At 39.1% G+C, this 13,520-nt stretch overlaps 1 protein-coding gene across 30 annotated transcripts in view; it reads right to left on the bottom strand.

Moving 5' to 3' along the window:
- The window catches only part of ABI1 (abl interactor 1), an 85,353-nt gene extending 72,817 nt beyond the window's left edge, over positions 1-12,536 (bottom strand). For all 30 annotated transcript variants that reach the window (XM_068987907.1, XM_068987909.1, XM_068987890.1 and 27 more), the window contains exon 1: positions 12,326-12,536. In XM_068987907.1, coding sequence (XP_068844008.1) covers positions 12,326-12,442 — 117 coding nt within the window. In that variant the 5' untranslated portion in view covers positions 12,443-12,536. The remainder of the gene's footprint in view (positions 1-12,325) is intronic.
- Positions 12,537-13,520: the final 984 nt, after the last annotated feature.

Below are 13,520 nucleotides of genomic sequence, written 5' to 3'. Positions count from 1 at the left end.
AGACAGCCTATAAAACCTTAATGATCTGGTCCTCACCTAACTCCTCTCAGATCACTGTCCTCTCTCTGCTCACTATACTCTAGAGCACAAGGGTTTATAGTAATAACTCATTCAAAATCATCCTGCTTTCCCTCACCTTTGGGCCTGCACATATAATGCTCCTGGTTCCCTCTGGCAGGGACAGCGCTGTTCCTTCCCTCACAGCTTCTTGGTTAACTATCAATATGGTCACCCTTCAGATCTCCATCCCAGCGTTACTTCCTTGGTTTGCCAGGCTAGGTGGAGCCACCTGACAGGACACTCTCAAGTCAACATGTGTTACCCCAGATAAAATTTATTACAGTATGTGATTTGATTAGTGAGGGAGGCAGAGATTATATCTGATTCACAAAATACACTCAGGGCATAACAGGCAGTCAAAAACTGCTGAATAAGTGAATAGGGGACAAACTAATATATTCTGTAATACAAAGAAGTACATTACATATAATTATGCATGTTTCATTTTACTGGGCATTCCTATGGTTCCAAACTTAGAAACTTATAAAAATCTGCCTGTTTGCTTTAGGATTTTTATAGCATTCTCTGATTATTCTGAAAGAATGGGAGTATCACCAGTCTGTCTCCCTAAGCAAGCTCTGAATATGATTAATTATTAACTGTAATGAAACATGGAGCTGAAAACAAAAAGATTTCTCAACCTTTATGAAAGAGAAATGGATTAATCCAAAGTGTTTTTTATTAAAAGTATAAAAAAAACCTAAGAGGAAAAATGCCAGAGAAAAAGCTGAAACAAAACAAAAAGCCAGTCGTCGTTGTTTTACTTTTTCTCCCACTTCAGTTGGGTTTCTTTTTTCAAGACATAAATAAATCAGTACAAAAAAGGGACATATGCACCATAGGTGATATCAACAAGAGCTTACTTCAGACCTAATTTGGAAGGAACATACTCAAATTAGAAAAAAATTAAATGATTACTATAAACAATTTAAGACCAGTGTTTCATATTACTTCATAAAAATCATATAATATAAACAACCTCCTATTAATCAAATAAATTTATTCGAACAAATTACCAAACTTTTAGCTTGGGTAAGATTTGGAGAAAACAGATATATGAAACTAAAACTATTTGGAAATTAGTGCTGAAAGGTAAAATATACAGAGGAAAACTAACACCCAGAATATAAGAAACTATCAAAAATGATTAACATAGAATATGGCTGTATTAACAGAATTCCTGCAGAAGGAACTTTAAAGTTTTTATGAGGTATTGCACAAGCTTTAAGTCAAGAGATGTCCACTACAGACAGGGCTATACAGTGATATTTAAAATTCAGACTCCCAGCATTACCTTAAATGGAAGATGTTAAGCCTACTAAACCAACTATTCATATCAGTTTCTCCAAGTGTGATCTGCAGGCTACTGAGGATCCCTCACACCCTTTCAGGAGATTCACAAGGTCAAAACTATTGTTTTCATAGTAATACTAATGCTATTTGCCTTTTCTTCTGACAAGATGTCTTTCAATATTCTGCGTGACAAAAGGAAAAATACTTTAAAATAATTCTGCTGTATTCTAAGTATAATAGGAAAAAGCACTTGTGCAAGCTAAATAAGTCATTTTTCCATGGAACTTCAAAAAACAACTTCAAAACTACGTGTTACCTCAAAAAACAACTGACAAACTACGGTTAATCAGACTGGACATTTGGAAGACATCCTCCTTAAAGTGAATGAAGTAAGCCTATCATTTCAAGGAAAATTTTTGTTTGTTTTGTTCAGCAATGTTTGTTGCCAACAGTAAAATTCGAGCTTTCAAGTAAACATTAGAATTTTGGAAACCTTTAATCCACCAATGTGAGCTTGGAAGCTTTTCAATACTTAAGACTCATGAAGATCTGCAGTGATATTAATGAATGTGATTTTTTTTTTAATATCCTGTAATGGAATGGGTCAACATTCAGAAGGATCCACATAACTAAGTGAACAAATATTTTCCATCCAAATGACCCATGCAATAATTTTTAATGTACTGGAGTATAAAATGTTGACACTGTTTCAGAGTCCACACTGCAACAAACCGTTAAGAACTACTATCTGAGTTTCGACACCATATCAAACAAAGTTATCCATGGTTATACATGGACTACTAAAATACCTCTCTCTGTCAAACTACATAACTGTATGAAGCCAGATTTTTCCCATATACTTCAACCAAAATAAAGTATCACAATAGGCTGAATGTGGAAGTAGATACGAGAATTTAGTTGTCTTCCAGCCACACACTAAAGAGATTTGAAGTCATAAAACTATGCCACTCTTTTCAAACTTTTGTTTTGGAAACCTATGGATATTTTTCAAAAAATTACTATTTATATTATTTATGTTAAAACACATTATGTTATTTTAAACAAATTAATAAATGTTTTAAATTTCTCCATTTTAATTTTTGATACAGTACATACTGATAAATATAACCCATCTAAAAAACGTTCTCTAGAGTCCTTGGCTTTTTTTAGGAGTATAAAGGAGTCCTGAGACCTTTACATTTCAGTATGGTTGATCTATACTGTGAAGAGATAAAGACAAAGATGTTCTAATTTAACACAATCTCATTTATATTTTCTCTCTTCAGTAAGACTGAACTTATTTATTCAATGTCTTGCTATCTTAGTTATGACAAAGTAAACATTTCAACATACAAAACAGAAGGAATAAGTGGAAGTAAATTGGAGGGGTTTTTAGAGGAAACTGAAGAAATAACTCAGAAACAAATGAATGAAAAGCACTGGAATTACAAGACTAAAAAGTCAGAAGCAAACTAATAAAAACCATCAGAACTGCAATTGGACATAATCTAGTTTAAACGTGTCCTTTTACAGAAGATAAGAGTTAGCAGGAGAAGGAAATGGCAATCCACTCCAGCATTCTTGCCTGGGAAATCCCATGGACAGAGGAGCCTAGTGGGTTGCAAAGAGTCAGTCCATGGGGTTGCAAAGAGTCAGACACAACTTAGTGACTAAATACCAACAACAAAAGAGTTAAAGGCTGGTTAAAATACAACTAATTCGTGATAGAGTGAGGATGAAAACTAACCTTCCAGACTCCTTGAACAGTCCATGTAAACTTTCCAGAGCTTATATACCAGGAAATGGGCAGGCACTGGAGATATGGGAATGAACAAGAAAAACCTGGTAAACCTGCTTTCTTGGAGATCAGCATTGTGTCAAACAGATGTAATGAGTACACAGAGGAAACACATTGGATTCTATGGGAGCACTGAACGGAGTATAAACTGAGCTCGTAGGGAAGAGGTCTCTACGAAAGTAACCTCATTACTGTCATCTACCAACATCCTCATCACTCCCTCTTTTGCTAAGGACTCACTAATTCATCACCATTCCTATCATTATTCTTAGTGATGTCAACATTCACTCAGATAATCCACCCCAAACCCTGGCCTCTCAGTCTCCAGACTTCCTGAAATAAAACATTTTTTTCTTCATCACTGTCAAAACACCTCATGATCATCACCAGTATTTACACCATTTTCAAAAATCTAGATTTTTTAAAAATCCTGTAGTCTGAACATCCAATTTCTTCTTCTATCTCTGCAGTTCACTTGCTCTAGCACCTCAATTTCAACAATCCTTAGATTTCACAGGACTTCCCATTCACTAATCGTCCCAGTTTTTCACTATCTACTTCACAACTAAGACGTGCTCCAAGTAGAAAATACACATCAAATTCCAAAGACTTGGTACTTTAAAAAGAATGCAAATATCTCATTAACAAACTGTGTTGATTACTTATTGAAATAATTGTATTTTGGATGCACTGAATAAATACAATGTCATTAAAATTAATTTGAACCTATGTCTTTATACTTTAATATGGCTATCATAAAAGTTTTAAATTAGGTATGTGGCTCACATTATAGTTCTCTGAGGCAGTGGTAATCTATTCTGTGATGACTCCTAAATGTGGATCTCTAACTCTGACTCCTCCTCAAACTCCAGAAGGACTATCTACCTAGCCTGTCTACTTCACTGTCAAATCCGATGCAGACTGAACACACATCCACAAAGCGCACCCCTGACAGCCCCCGCCCATGTGCAGCCACCCACTGACACAGGCAGGAAAGCAATTCCAGCTAGGAGCCACCCTGCAAGCCCTCCTTCCCTCATACTGCACAGTCAATCCATCAGGAAGCCCTGCTCAGCGCTGCCTTAAAAATGGCCAACCTCTCCCCCGAATTCCTCACCCCACAGCAAAGTACAAGCAATTCTCATTCTCTGCCTGGACTAGTGTAATAATACCCTTCCTCCTGGAAATTTTGCTCTTGCTTTCCCTTCAGTATGTTTTCCACTCAGTAGCCTGAATGATTCTTTCAAAAAGTAAATTAAGTACTGCAATGATAATCCCATCACACCTGGAATAAAATCCAACCACTTTTCAAGGCCTACATGTGATCTGACCCGACAATCTCTCTGACCTCTCTCCCACCAGTCTCCTTCTCACCACCCTGTACACATAACCCTTAGAAAGATTTTTCCCATCTCAGAGCATCTGAACTTGCCTTTTTCCTAGATCCTCACAGGGAAGATGCCCTATCCTCCAGTCTCATTTCAAAGGTCACCTCCAGAGAGTATCACTTCCTCCTGCCCAATGCCAGGTTTCTGCATCCTGTCACCCTATTCAACTTTCCAAACAGCACTTCTCTCTATGTGAAAGTCTTTGTTTTATGTTTTCTTGGGGGGCGGGGGGAAGGGGGGAATGCTCTGTCCCCTCCCCTCTATAATGAAAACTTTCTAAGGGTAGGAACTTGGCCTCACTTACTATTTCATCTGTGGTACCTGGAAGGTACTCAAAAGATTTTGATCAAATGAAGAATGATAAATGAATGCAGTAATTTTTCACCTAAACTACAAGACCTGACACATAAGTGACATTTAGACCAAGAGGAACAAGTTTTCTAGTTAGAGAACACTATTTGCAAAGGTAGAGAAGAATGAAATTTCAAACAACTGAAAGGGCGTTATGACTGGTAAGACAGCAATAGGATGAATGTAGCAAGACTAGGAAGACAGGAGCTATACCATAAATGGTCTGATAGGCCTCACTGAGAGACTGCATATTTATGAAGAATCACTGACTAACTTTTAAGCAGGGGAGTGACATGATCAGATTTCCATTTTGAAAGTGCCAGTCAAGCCACAGTGTGAATAATGGGGATGTGATCAGAGGGGATATGTGGTAATGTAAAGACAGAAGCTAGAGCAGTTGTCTAAGCTTTACACTAGGGTAGTACAATAGAGACAGAAAAGACTAATTTAAAGAGATATTTAAGAGGAAGAATCAACAGGACGTGGTACAGATCAATCAGTGGCGGCAGTTGGGTAAGGAGGTGCCAGGGAAGCATAATGGAGGAGCCAAGAGATGAATAAACAGAATGTGGTATAATATACATACACTAGAGCATTACTCAGCCATGAAAAGGAACACAGTACGAACACATGCTACCAAGTGAATGAACCAAGCTTGAAAATATTACGCCTAATACAAGTCAGAGAGACACAAAAGGCCACATATTGTATAATTCCATTCATATGGAATATATAGAATAAGTAAATTAATAGACACAAGGCAAACTGGTGGATCCCACGTGCTGGGGGCAGGGTGGTTGAGATGGGGACAAAACTGCTTAACAGTCTCAGGCTTTTCTGAGAAGCAGTGAGTATGTTTTAGAATACATAAAGGCAGTGGTTGCATAACATTGAGTGTACTAAATACCACTGACCTGTATACTTTAAAATTGCTGGTTTTATACTATATGATTTATAGCTCAATTTCTAAAACTGCATTATGAAGCAAATAATATAGCTATATTCTAATCAATCTATGGCAGGAGTTACTAACAAAACTGGTTGTAAATTTTAAATATATTAAAAATTTTAAAGCTCTCTACTCCTTACTGTCATAAATAAATTATAGTAACATTCATTATCTTTTCCCCCACATATAGCAGTTGTGCAGTGGATTTAATAAGACTTTTATCTTATAGAGATACATACTAAAATATTTATGGATGAGATGATATGTCAAGGATGGACTTTACCACAACAGTAAACAGACAAGAGAGGATGATAGATGGCCATGAGCTGGCAATCATTAAAGCCAGTTGATGAACATGTGGGGTATCATTATAATATTATTTTTTAGTACATTTGAAACTCTCCATGAGTTTTAATTACTATGCTAAAAATTAGTAAGATAAGACTTCAGGGCTTCCCCGGTAGCTCAGTGATAATGATTCCACCTGCCAACGCAGGAGATGTGAGTTTGAACCCCGATTCAGGAAGATACCACACGCCATGGAGCAACTAAGCCTACGCACCAAACACACATAACGCTCCTTAGGATGCTTTGGTTTTTGGTTTTTTCCACAAATACTAGTTCACTACCAACTATATCTCAGAAAATTTCATTTTGTAAATGAAGAAAACTGGTAAATTAGTTAAGTGTACCTATTTGGGTACTTTAAAAAACTTTTCAAGTCTCGTTTCTATGGAATTAAAGTATGTGTCAGCTATTTGCTTTAAAAACAACATGCAGTAATCACCATTTTCCAAATGCCTTATCTTAATTTTGTACTTTAAAGAGAGTCCCTTATTTTTAGGATGATGTCTTATTAAATAAGCAGTAAGGTCTAAAAAGTTTTTAGTTCCAGGGCTTGACTATTATTCTTCAAAAACCAAGCCATAACTTCAGTAAAAGTTATAATCAACACTAAAAGGCATTAGAAAAAATACACAGCTCCCCCCAAATTCAAACTTTTTAAATGCTCCAAAATTAGCTTTTAACTATGACTTTTACCTTATTTTTTGTACTACCACTATTTTCATGGAATTACAGTCTATGTCTCTACTAATATTTGACTCAACCTCTTGTCCCAATATTAGCATCTTCCTCTCTGACTAATACATTCTTGTCTCCTAACTCACAAATGTCTAATTCCTAGAATATAATTTAACCTAAGATAAACAGAGTTATCTATCCTAACAGCCCTAGAGGGACTTCCCCAGCCAACCAGTGCTGAAGACTATGCTTCCACTGCAGATCCCTCTTCAGGGAACTAAGATCCTATACGTCAATAAATAAATAGCACTGATCAGAACTCAAATGCCCCAAACATCTCTTTTCTACTTTAAGGAGTATTAGCATTCACCACCTATCAGAACCAACTGGGGAAAGCACACACACAGAACAGGAATTAGAAAAGTGTTCTTATTTGAAGGGATTATTTCAACAATTTTCTTAAAAAAAAGAAAAAGAAAAAAAAAAAAAAAAAAACACTTCTCTCCAAAAGACAAAAACAAGCTAAAACTGAGAATCTAATCACAGACTAGAACTAGATCACAGTATCATGTGTAAAGTTCTTAGTGGTACTGTAGTTACAAAATGAAAAAAAGATGTTTTAATACAAACATTCAAATGATATACAGCCCTAAAGAATATTCAGTACTCTTGAGAGCATCAGTAAGAACTGGTATAAAACTCCACTCTTATGAATGGACTTTCATTAAGACCTAACATGCAAGGTCAGATTCTGCCTGTTTAATGGCAGCACTGTGTTAGTTGCTCGGTCATGTCCAACTCCTTGCGACTTCATGGACTTCTCCGTCCACCGGATTCTCAAAGCAAGAATACTGGAGTGGGTTGCCGTTAATGTTCAATTAATGTTTTGACACGATACGGGTCAATCTAATGATTAACTGAGGAACTTCCATAAAATTATCTAAAATTCCATTCTCTTTATTGAGATATATATAACACTACTAGTTTCAGGTGTACAATAATTCACTATTATTTGTATATACTGCAAAATGATCACCACAGTAAGTCCAGTTAACCATCACCACACAAATTTACAATTTTTCTTATACCAAGAACTTTTAAGATTTACACTCCTAGCAACTACACAACATTAACTAGAATCACCATGTTGTGCACTACTAAACCTTGTTTAGCTCACGTATTATAGATTTCCAAACTACATCTCCAATTTCTCTAATTTTTCAAATAACTGTTTTACTCAAACTTTCACGTGCAATTAAGATTTCTACCATTTCTAACCTGTCCTCATCTCTGCAATCATTCTGAATGTCTTTACCTGAACACAATTTGTGTGGAAATCAGAACTACTCCAAATATTTCAAGAAGTTTTTTGTTTTGTTAACGTCTACTAATTTTCCTAAAAATTTCCTTATCACAACTGCAAAGCTGATTCAGAAGAGATGAAAAGGCAAAAACACACAAGTAAGGAAAAGGGACCAGTGAGCTCAGTGAAAAACTAGCCTACAACTCCTGTAATTCAATACTTCAAGTGCCAGAGCTACTATATTTTGTGATTCAGGCAAGTTCCCAAGTTACAAACATACCTGTTCTTATAGTACAACTTGGAACTCAGAGGAAACAAATAGTAAAATAGTTGTGAGGATCCCAGACACAACTCACAAGAATCTGTTTATTTCATGACATTTCTGGACTCATTCACATCTGTAGACAGTGTGATGTGGATAGAGTATGGCTTTTAGAGCCTGCTACAGTTACAGAGAAATCCTGACTGCCAATCCCTAACTGTATGATAAAATAAAAACTGATTTATGTTTTCCGAGTCCTAATTTCTTCATCTGTAAGAGAATACTGTCTATCACGGAGTTTTTGCAAGGATTAAAGATAATACAAATCAACCAGCAAACACTGTGACAGAGTAGGCACTCAATAAGCAGAAGCGGGTGTCTTACTCTTCCATTTTCTATTACCCTCTTCATACATTCTTTTTATCCACTTAGGATGCAGAATCAGAAAATCTGGGTTTGATTCCAGGCGCTATCTCATACATGATATGGAACTTTAGGCTAGGTATTCAATGTCTCAGAACCTCAGATTGCTCATTTGTTTAAAAAAGAAAGGGAAAGAGAAAGAAAAAGATCATAGAATTACTGTAATACCTAAGTGACATCACTTTATAAACTGGAACAAACTATAGAGTACCAAAAGAGTCAATTTTTACCTACTCCAAAGTGCTCCCACTCAAAAAATTACCTGCCTTCCAAGATTATGAGTCTAATGAGCAAATGAATACAAACATCACAGGTACAGGAAATCAAGCTAAACTAAGCAGCTCACTGATGGTATCCCCTCATCCTCCCAGACTTCAGGATATACTTGTTGACCCAAAAGAAGCCCCTATGGGGGGGATTCCAGAGGAAAAAATTAAAAAGTTAAGAGGCAAGGAAGACTTTTCTGTCCTTACTCAACCTATGCTGAGAAATCTTTCGCGAGCAGTTTCTGCTCCTTTTCACTTGTATCTCCTTCCTACTCCCCCAGAGTCCCTATGATAAAGGCAGTATGGACCCTGAAGTGGAGTGCAGAGAACTGGCCAGGACAAATGAATTCGAGTTGAACTGTGACTGTCCTTGACATAACCACCAGAAAATTCAAACTAAGGTAGAAAAAGGCAAAGATTTTTCTTTATGTCTAAACAAAATACACTTTCTATTTTGAATACTATTGTCCCCTAAGAAATTCAAAAGCCCTGTCCTTTTTAAAAGATAGTGGACTCTTCTGAGGAGTTTTGCTATTAATAATAAAATTTAATAAAGTCAACAGGATCAAAAGAGCTAACAAAGTGCTCAAGGACTCAACTGCACTACAACCAAAAGAACTTGCCTGCTAAACACCTTACCAGAACTGTACTTCCAAAGTGTAGGAAAGAAACAAAATCAAAACTAAATTCTCAGGATAAAAATCACTCAGGCAATAATTTAACTCACCTTGGGTATAAAAAAATTCTCAAAACACAAATGACCATATACTTTCTCCAAGTGACACTGTGTTTACACAGGGTGTTGGCCATCACCCAATCAGTCACAGAAGGGATACAGAGGGATCTCAAAAGACATCCAAACGGGTATTTCCAGTACTATTTGTCCCCTCTCCACAGCACCACGGCAGACCACAAAATCAGCTACCACCACATCAACTTCCACAAAGTGCATGTCATCTCTGGAGCCTGTCTGAGCCTCCTGGGAAAGCAGCTAGTGACCATCTTCATGAGACCAAAGCTACAAAGATAAACACTGCTGCGTGTGAATTTCATTCTTTCCCTCTTCCCCCAAGTACTTATGAGTATCTCACTTGTGTTGAGGATCACCAAAACACAACAACTTGGGGCCAGTGACAGTGCATCTTAGCACCATGGTACTAACATGCTTAAAAGACTACAAGAGAAACAGAATGATTTATTTGCAGATCTAATGAAATTTTACAGCGCTTCAAAATCACATGATGGTAGCAAGAAGGGAAAAGAAAAGGGGTCAAGGAAGAAAAAAAACAAAAAAACAGCACACAACTACCTGAAAAAGAAACAGTCAACAGACAAGTTAAAACCCGTTTGCAGTGGCCAACACGTAGCAGTTACCACACCATATATTTGTCAGATTTCCCAACATGCAAAACAGAAAGAAACCAGCCCTTTATGAAGCGCCTGTCTGCTGACTTCTACAAAGAAATGACTTCTCTAGAACTTGGGTAATTTAACTTCCTGTGCTCTTCCCTTGGCTTTCAAAATCTTTAACACCTGCAGCAAACTGAGATTCACCTCAATTTTCAACTTCTTCATGTGAAGTTGAATAAAACGTGTTTATTTTCAATATCGATTAAACGTAAGATAGCGTTTCTATTTGAAAACTATATTCACATTCCTATTAGATTTAAGAATATTTTCTTAAAAGCCAGTTATAAAGTTTGCAAAAACAAGTAATACAGTAGTTGTGGCAAGCACTCAACAAGTTTATCAGTGGAAGTTTTAAAATAAAAGCCTGAAAAAATGTATGAGATGAATTCCTAGTAGTGCTACTGAAAATACAATGTTACTAATATGGGAATTGAGAAATATTCAAAACATTCTGAAAACAGTATCTCCTTCTAAAAATAAAGAGGAAAAGTATTTGCCAACACAGAGACGATTGGTTCTTAAAAATGATAATCTACATGGGATGCATTTCTATAAATACTTTTGTTCTCAACTGCAATAACCCCAGCCTTTCAAAGCACGTTTTGGTCATGCCTTTCCACTAACAAGCGAGTTTTTCGTGCCATTATATTGATACAAAGGACTCTGCTACTTTTATTTGCTTCTACTGCGAACTGTTCAGTTTACGCAGTTAAAGATCTACAAATTAAACTATCACACAACATAATTCACTTTCAAACATTAAAAGCAAACAACCAACCCCTGTCATAGAAAAGTGAGAAGAATTTTCTAATAAATTTACAATAACATATTTGTCGTTACAGTTCTAGTTCGGAGATTCATTCTATACATGTACTTAGGATGGAAAGAGACAAACCTCAGGGAAAAAAAAGCAACCGGAGATTATACCGTTCTATTTTTACTTAAGCCACCAGTTCAAGAACTTTTAGGGAAGAGAGAATATCCAAGCCATTTTTCCAAGTAGTTAAGGATAATTTGTGTTTTACACTAACGACCGCCCTAACAATCTCTAGAATATATTGTGGTGGGGGCGGAAGTGAAATTGATGAGAGGGGGAAAAAAACCGACTTGAAAACCACCAGGCAGGCAGATTTACAAACCTTCAATTAAAGGGAATTCGGAGGTTAACTTCACTACGCCCTCCCTCGCTCCCCACCCGCTTCCTCCTCTCCTCGGGGAGGTCTGTGTGATGTGACTCATGACCAATTTTTTAAAAAAATAAATAAAAGACACACCCTCTGGGCTGAAACTGACATAATCACCCCCACCCCACCCTCCCCCGATGCACCCCCGTTTCCCCTCCGGCTCCTGCCTCTCCTAGTCCCGGCCCTCGGCTCTCCGCTCAGTCGGCCGCTCCGAGACCCTCGGCTGGCGGCGGGGGACTCCGGGACGGAAGCCCAGCGGGTGGAAGGCGGCTGGAGAGCAGCGCGGTCCTGGGGGCCGAGCCCGCGCAGGAGGAGGAGGGCAGCGGGGCGCCGGGCTGCGGCGGCCGCGGCTCCGGGATCCCTCGCCCATTTTCTCTCTCGGCTTCTTGGGGTTTCAACCACCACAGCCACTTCCTGTATCACAGCCCGACTTTCCCGAACACGGCCGCTCGCTATCTACCCCGGCTGAGCTTGGGGTTGGGTTTAGGCTTTGGGGTTGCCGCTGGGGTTAGGCAGTTCCCCACCCCGCCCAGTGGGCTGGTCACTCGGCCGGCCGGCGGCGGGTCCTCGGCCCGGCCGGCAGCGCCCGCCCGTGCGCCCGCCCGCGCGGCTCACCTGTATGTAGTTGTTTTCACAGTAGTCCGCTACCCGGGTCAGGTTCTGGTAACTCTCAATCAGCGCTCTCTTGCCGGACGGGATTTCCTCCTCTAGTAACATCTGCAGCTCTGCCATTTTCCACCCCTCCGCATCGCTTCCTCTCCCGTTAAAGAGACAGAGGCAACAGCAAGGTCCGCGGAGGCTCCCAGCACCTCACAGCCCGGATACAAACCGCCTGCCCGCCCTCCCGCCTGGTATTGTGGGACAGCACCTCCTCCTCTTCCTCCTCACTTTCTCCACCCGCCTCCACCCACTTCGCGCAGGCGCCATAAGCTCGTTCTCTCGCGATCTTTCCTGCCTTTCCCTCCCTCTTCCCCGGACCATGGGATTTCCACCTCCAACACACACTTTGGCATGGCCTTCTGGGAATTGTAGTCTCTCACTGGCTTGCTGCCCATCGAAGGCGCATGCGTCCAGGGAGCCTCTGAAAAAGACTCGGGAGGAGAGTAATAAAATAAAAGAACGTGGACAGAGGGTGGAGGTTTTAAGTCCCAAGTTTCTTGACAGCTCCGGGAGATGGCGCCACAGGGTGATTCTAGAGAATGAACGAGTTCATTCTAGTTCATTCTCTAGCACAGGGTTCCCCGAGAAGGCTGTGAAGCTTGGCAGAATTTGGTTCACTAGGAATCAGATATCATTCTGACAAGGATTAAAAGGGACTAAATATGGAGAACTCCAAATCTTTACTTCCTCCATCTTTTTAGAGATAACTCTGCTGCCCTCAATTCACTTAAAATTTAGTCAATACTTGATATTGCCAGCTCTGTACCAAGCAATGAAGTAAACATTGCAGATACAAGTTGAGTAAGGATAACCTGCACCTTTGCATGCGTGCTTAGTCGCTCCCCAGGTTCCTCAGTCCATGGGATTGTCCGGACAAGAATACTTGAGTGGATTGCCATGCCCTCCTCCAGGGATCTTCCCTATCCACGGATCCAACCTCCATCTCTTACGGCTCCTGCATCGGCAGGCGGGTTCTTTATCGCTGGTGCCACCTGGGAAGCCTACTCTGTACCTTTAAAGGCCCACAATTTAAAAGCAAACATACATATAATCTAAAAATATTCACTATGTTGTACACGTGAAACTGAAAAGGAGTCCCCTTAACACCAAGATCTCTTATTGAGTTTATAATTAATTTCTCTCTCCAAAA

The sequence above is a fragment of the Capricornis sumatraensis genome, chromosome 15, assembly GCF_032405125.1.
Source record: "Capricornis sumatraensis isolate serow.1 chromosome 15, serow.2, whole genome shotgun sequence".
Lineage (NCBI taxonomy): Eukaryota > Metazoa > Chordata > Mammalia > Artiodactyla > Bovidae > Capricornis > Capricornis sumatraensis.
Note: the sequence above shows the minus strand (reverse complement) of the source record. Positions and strands in the feature narration are given on the sequence as shown.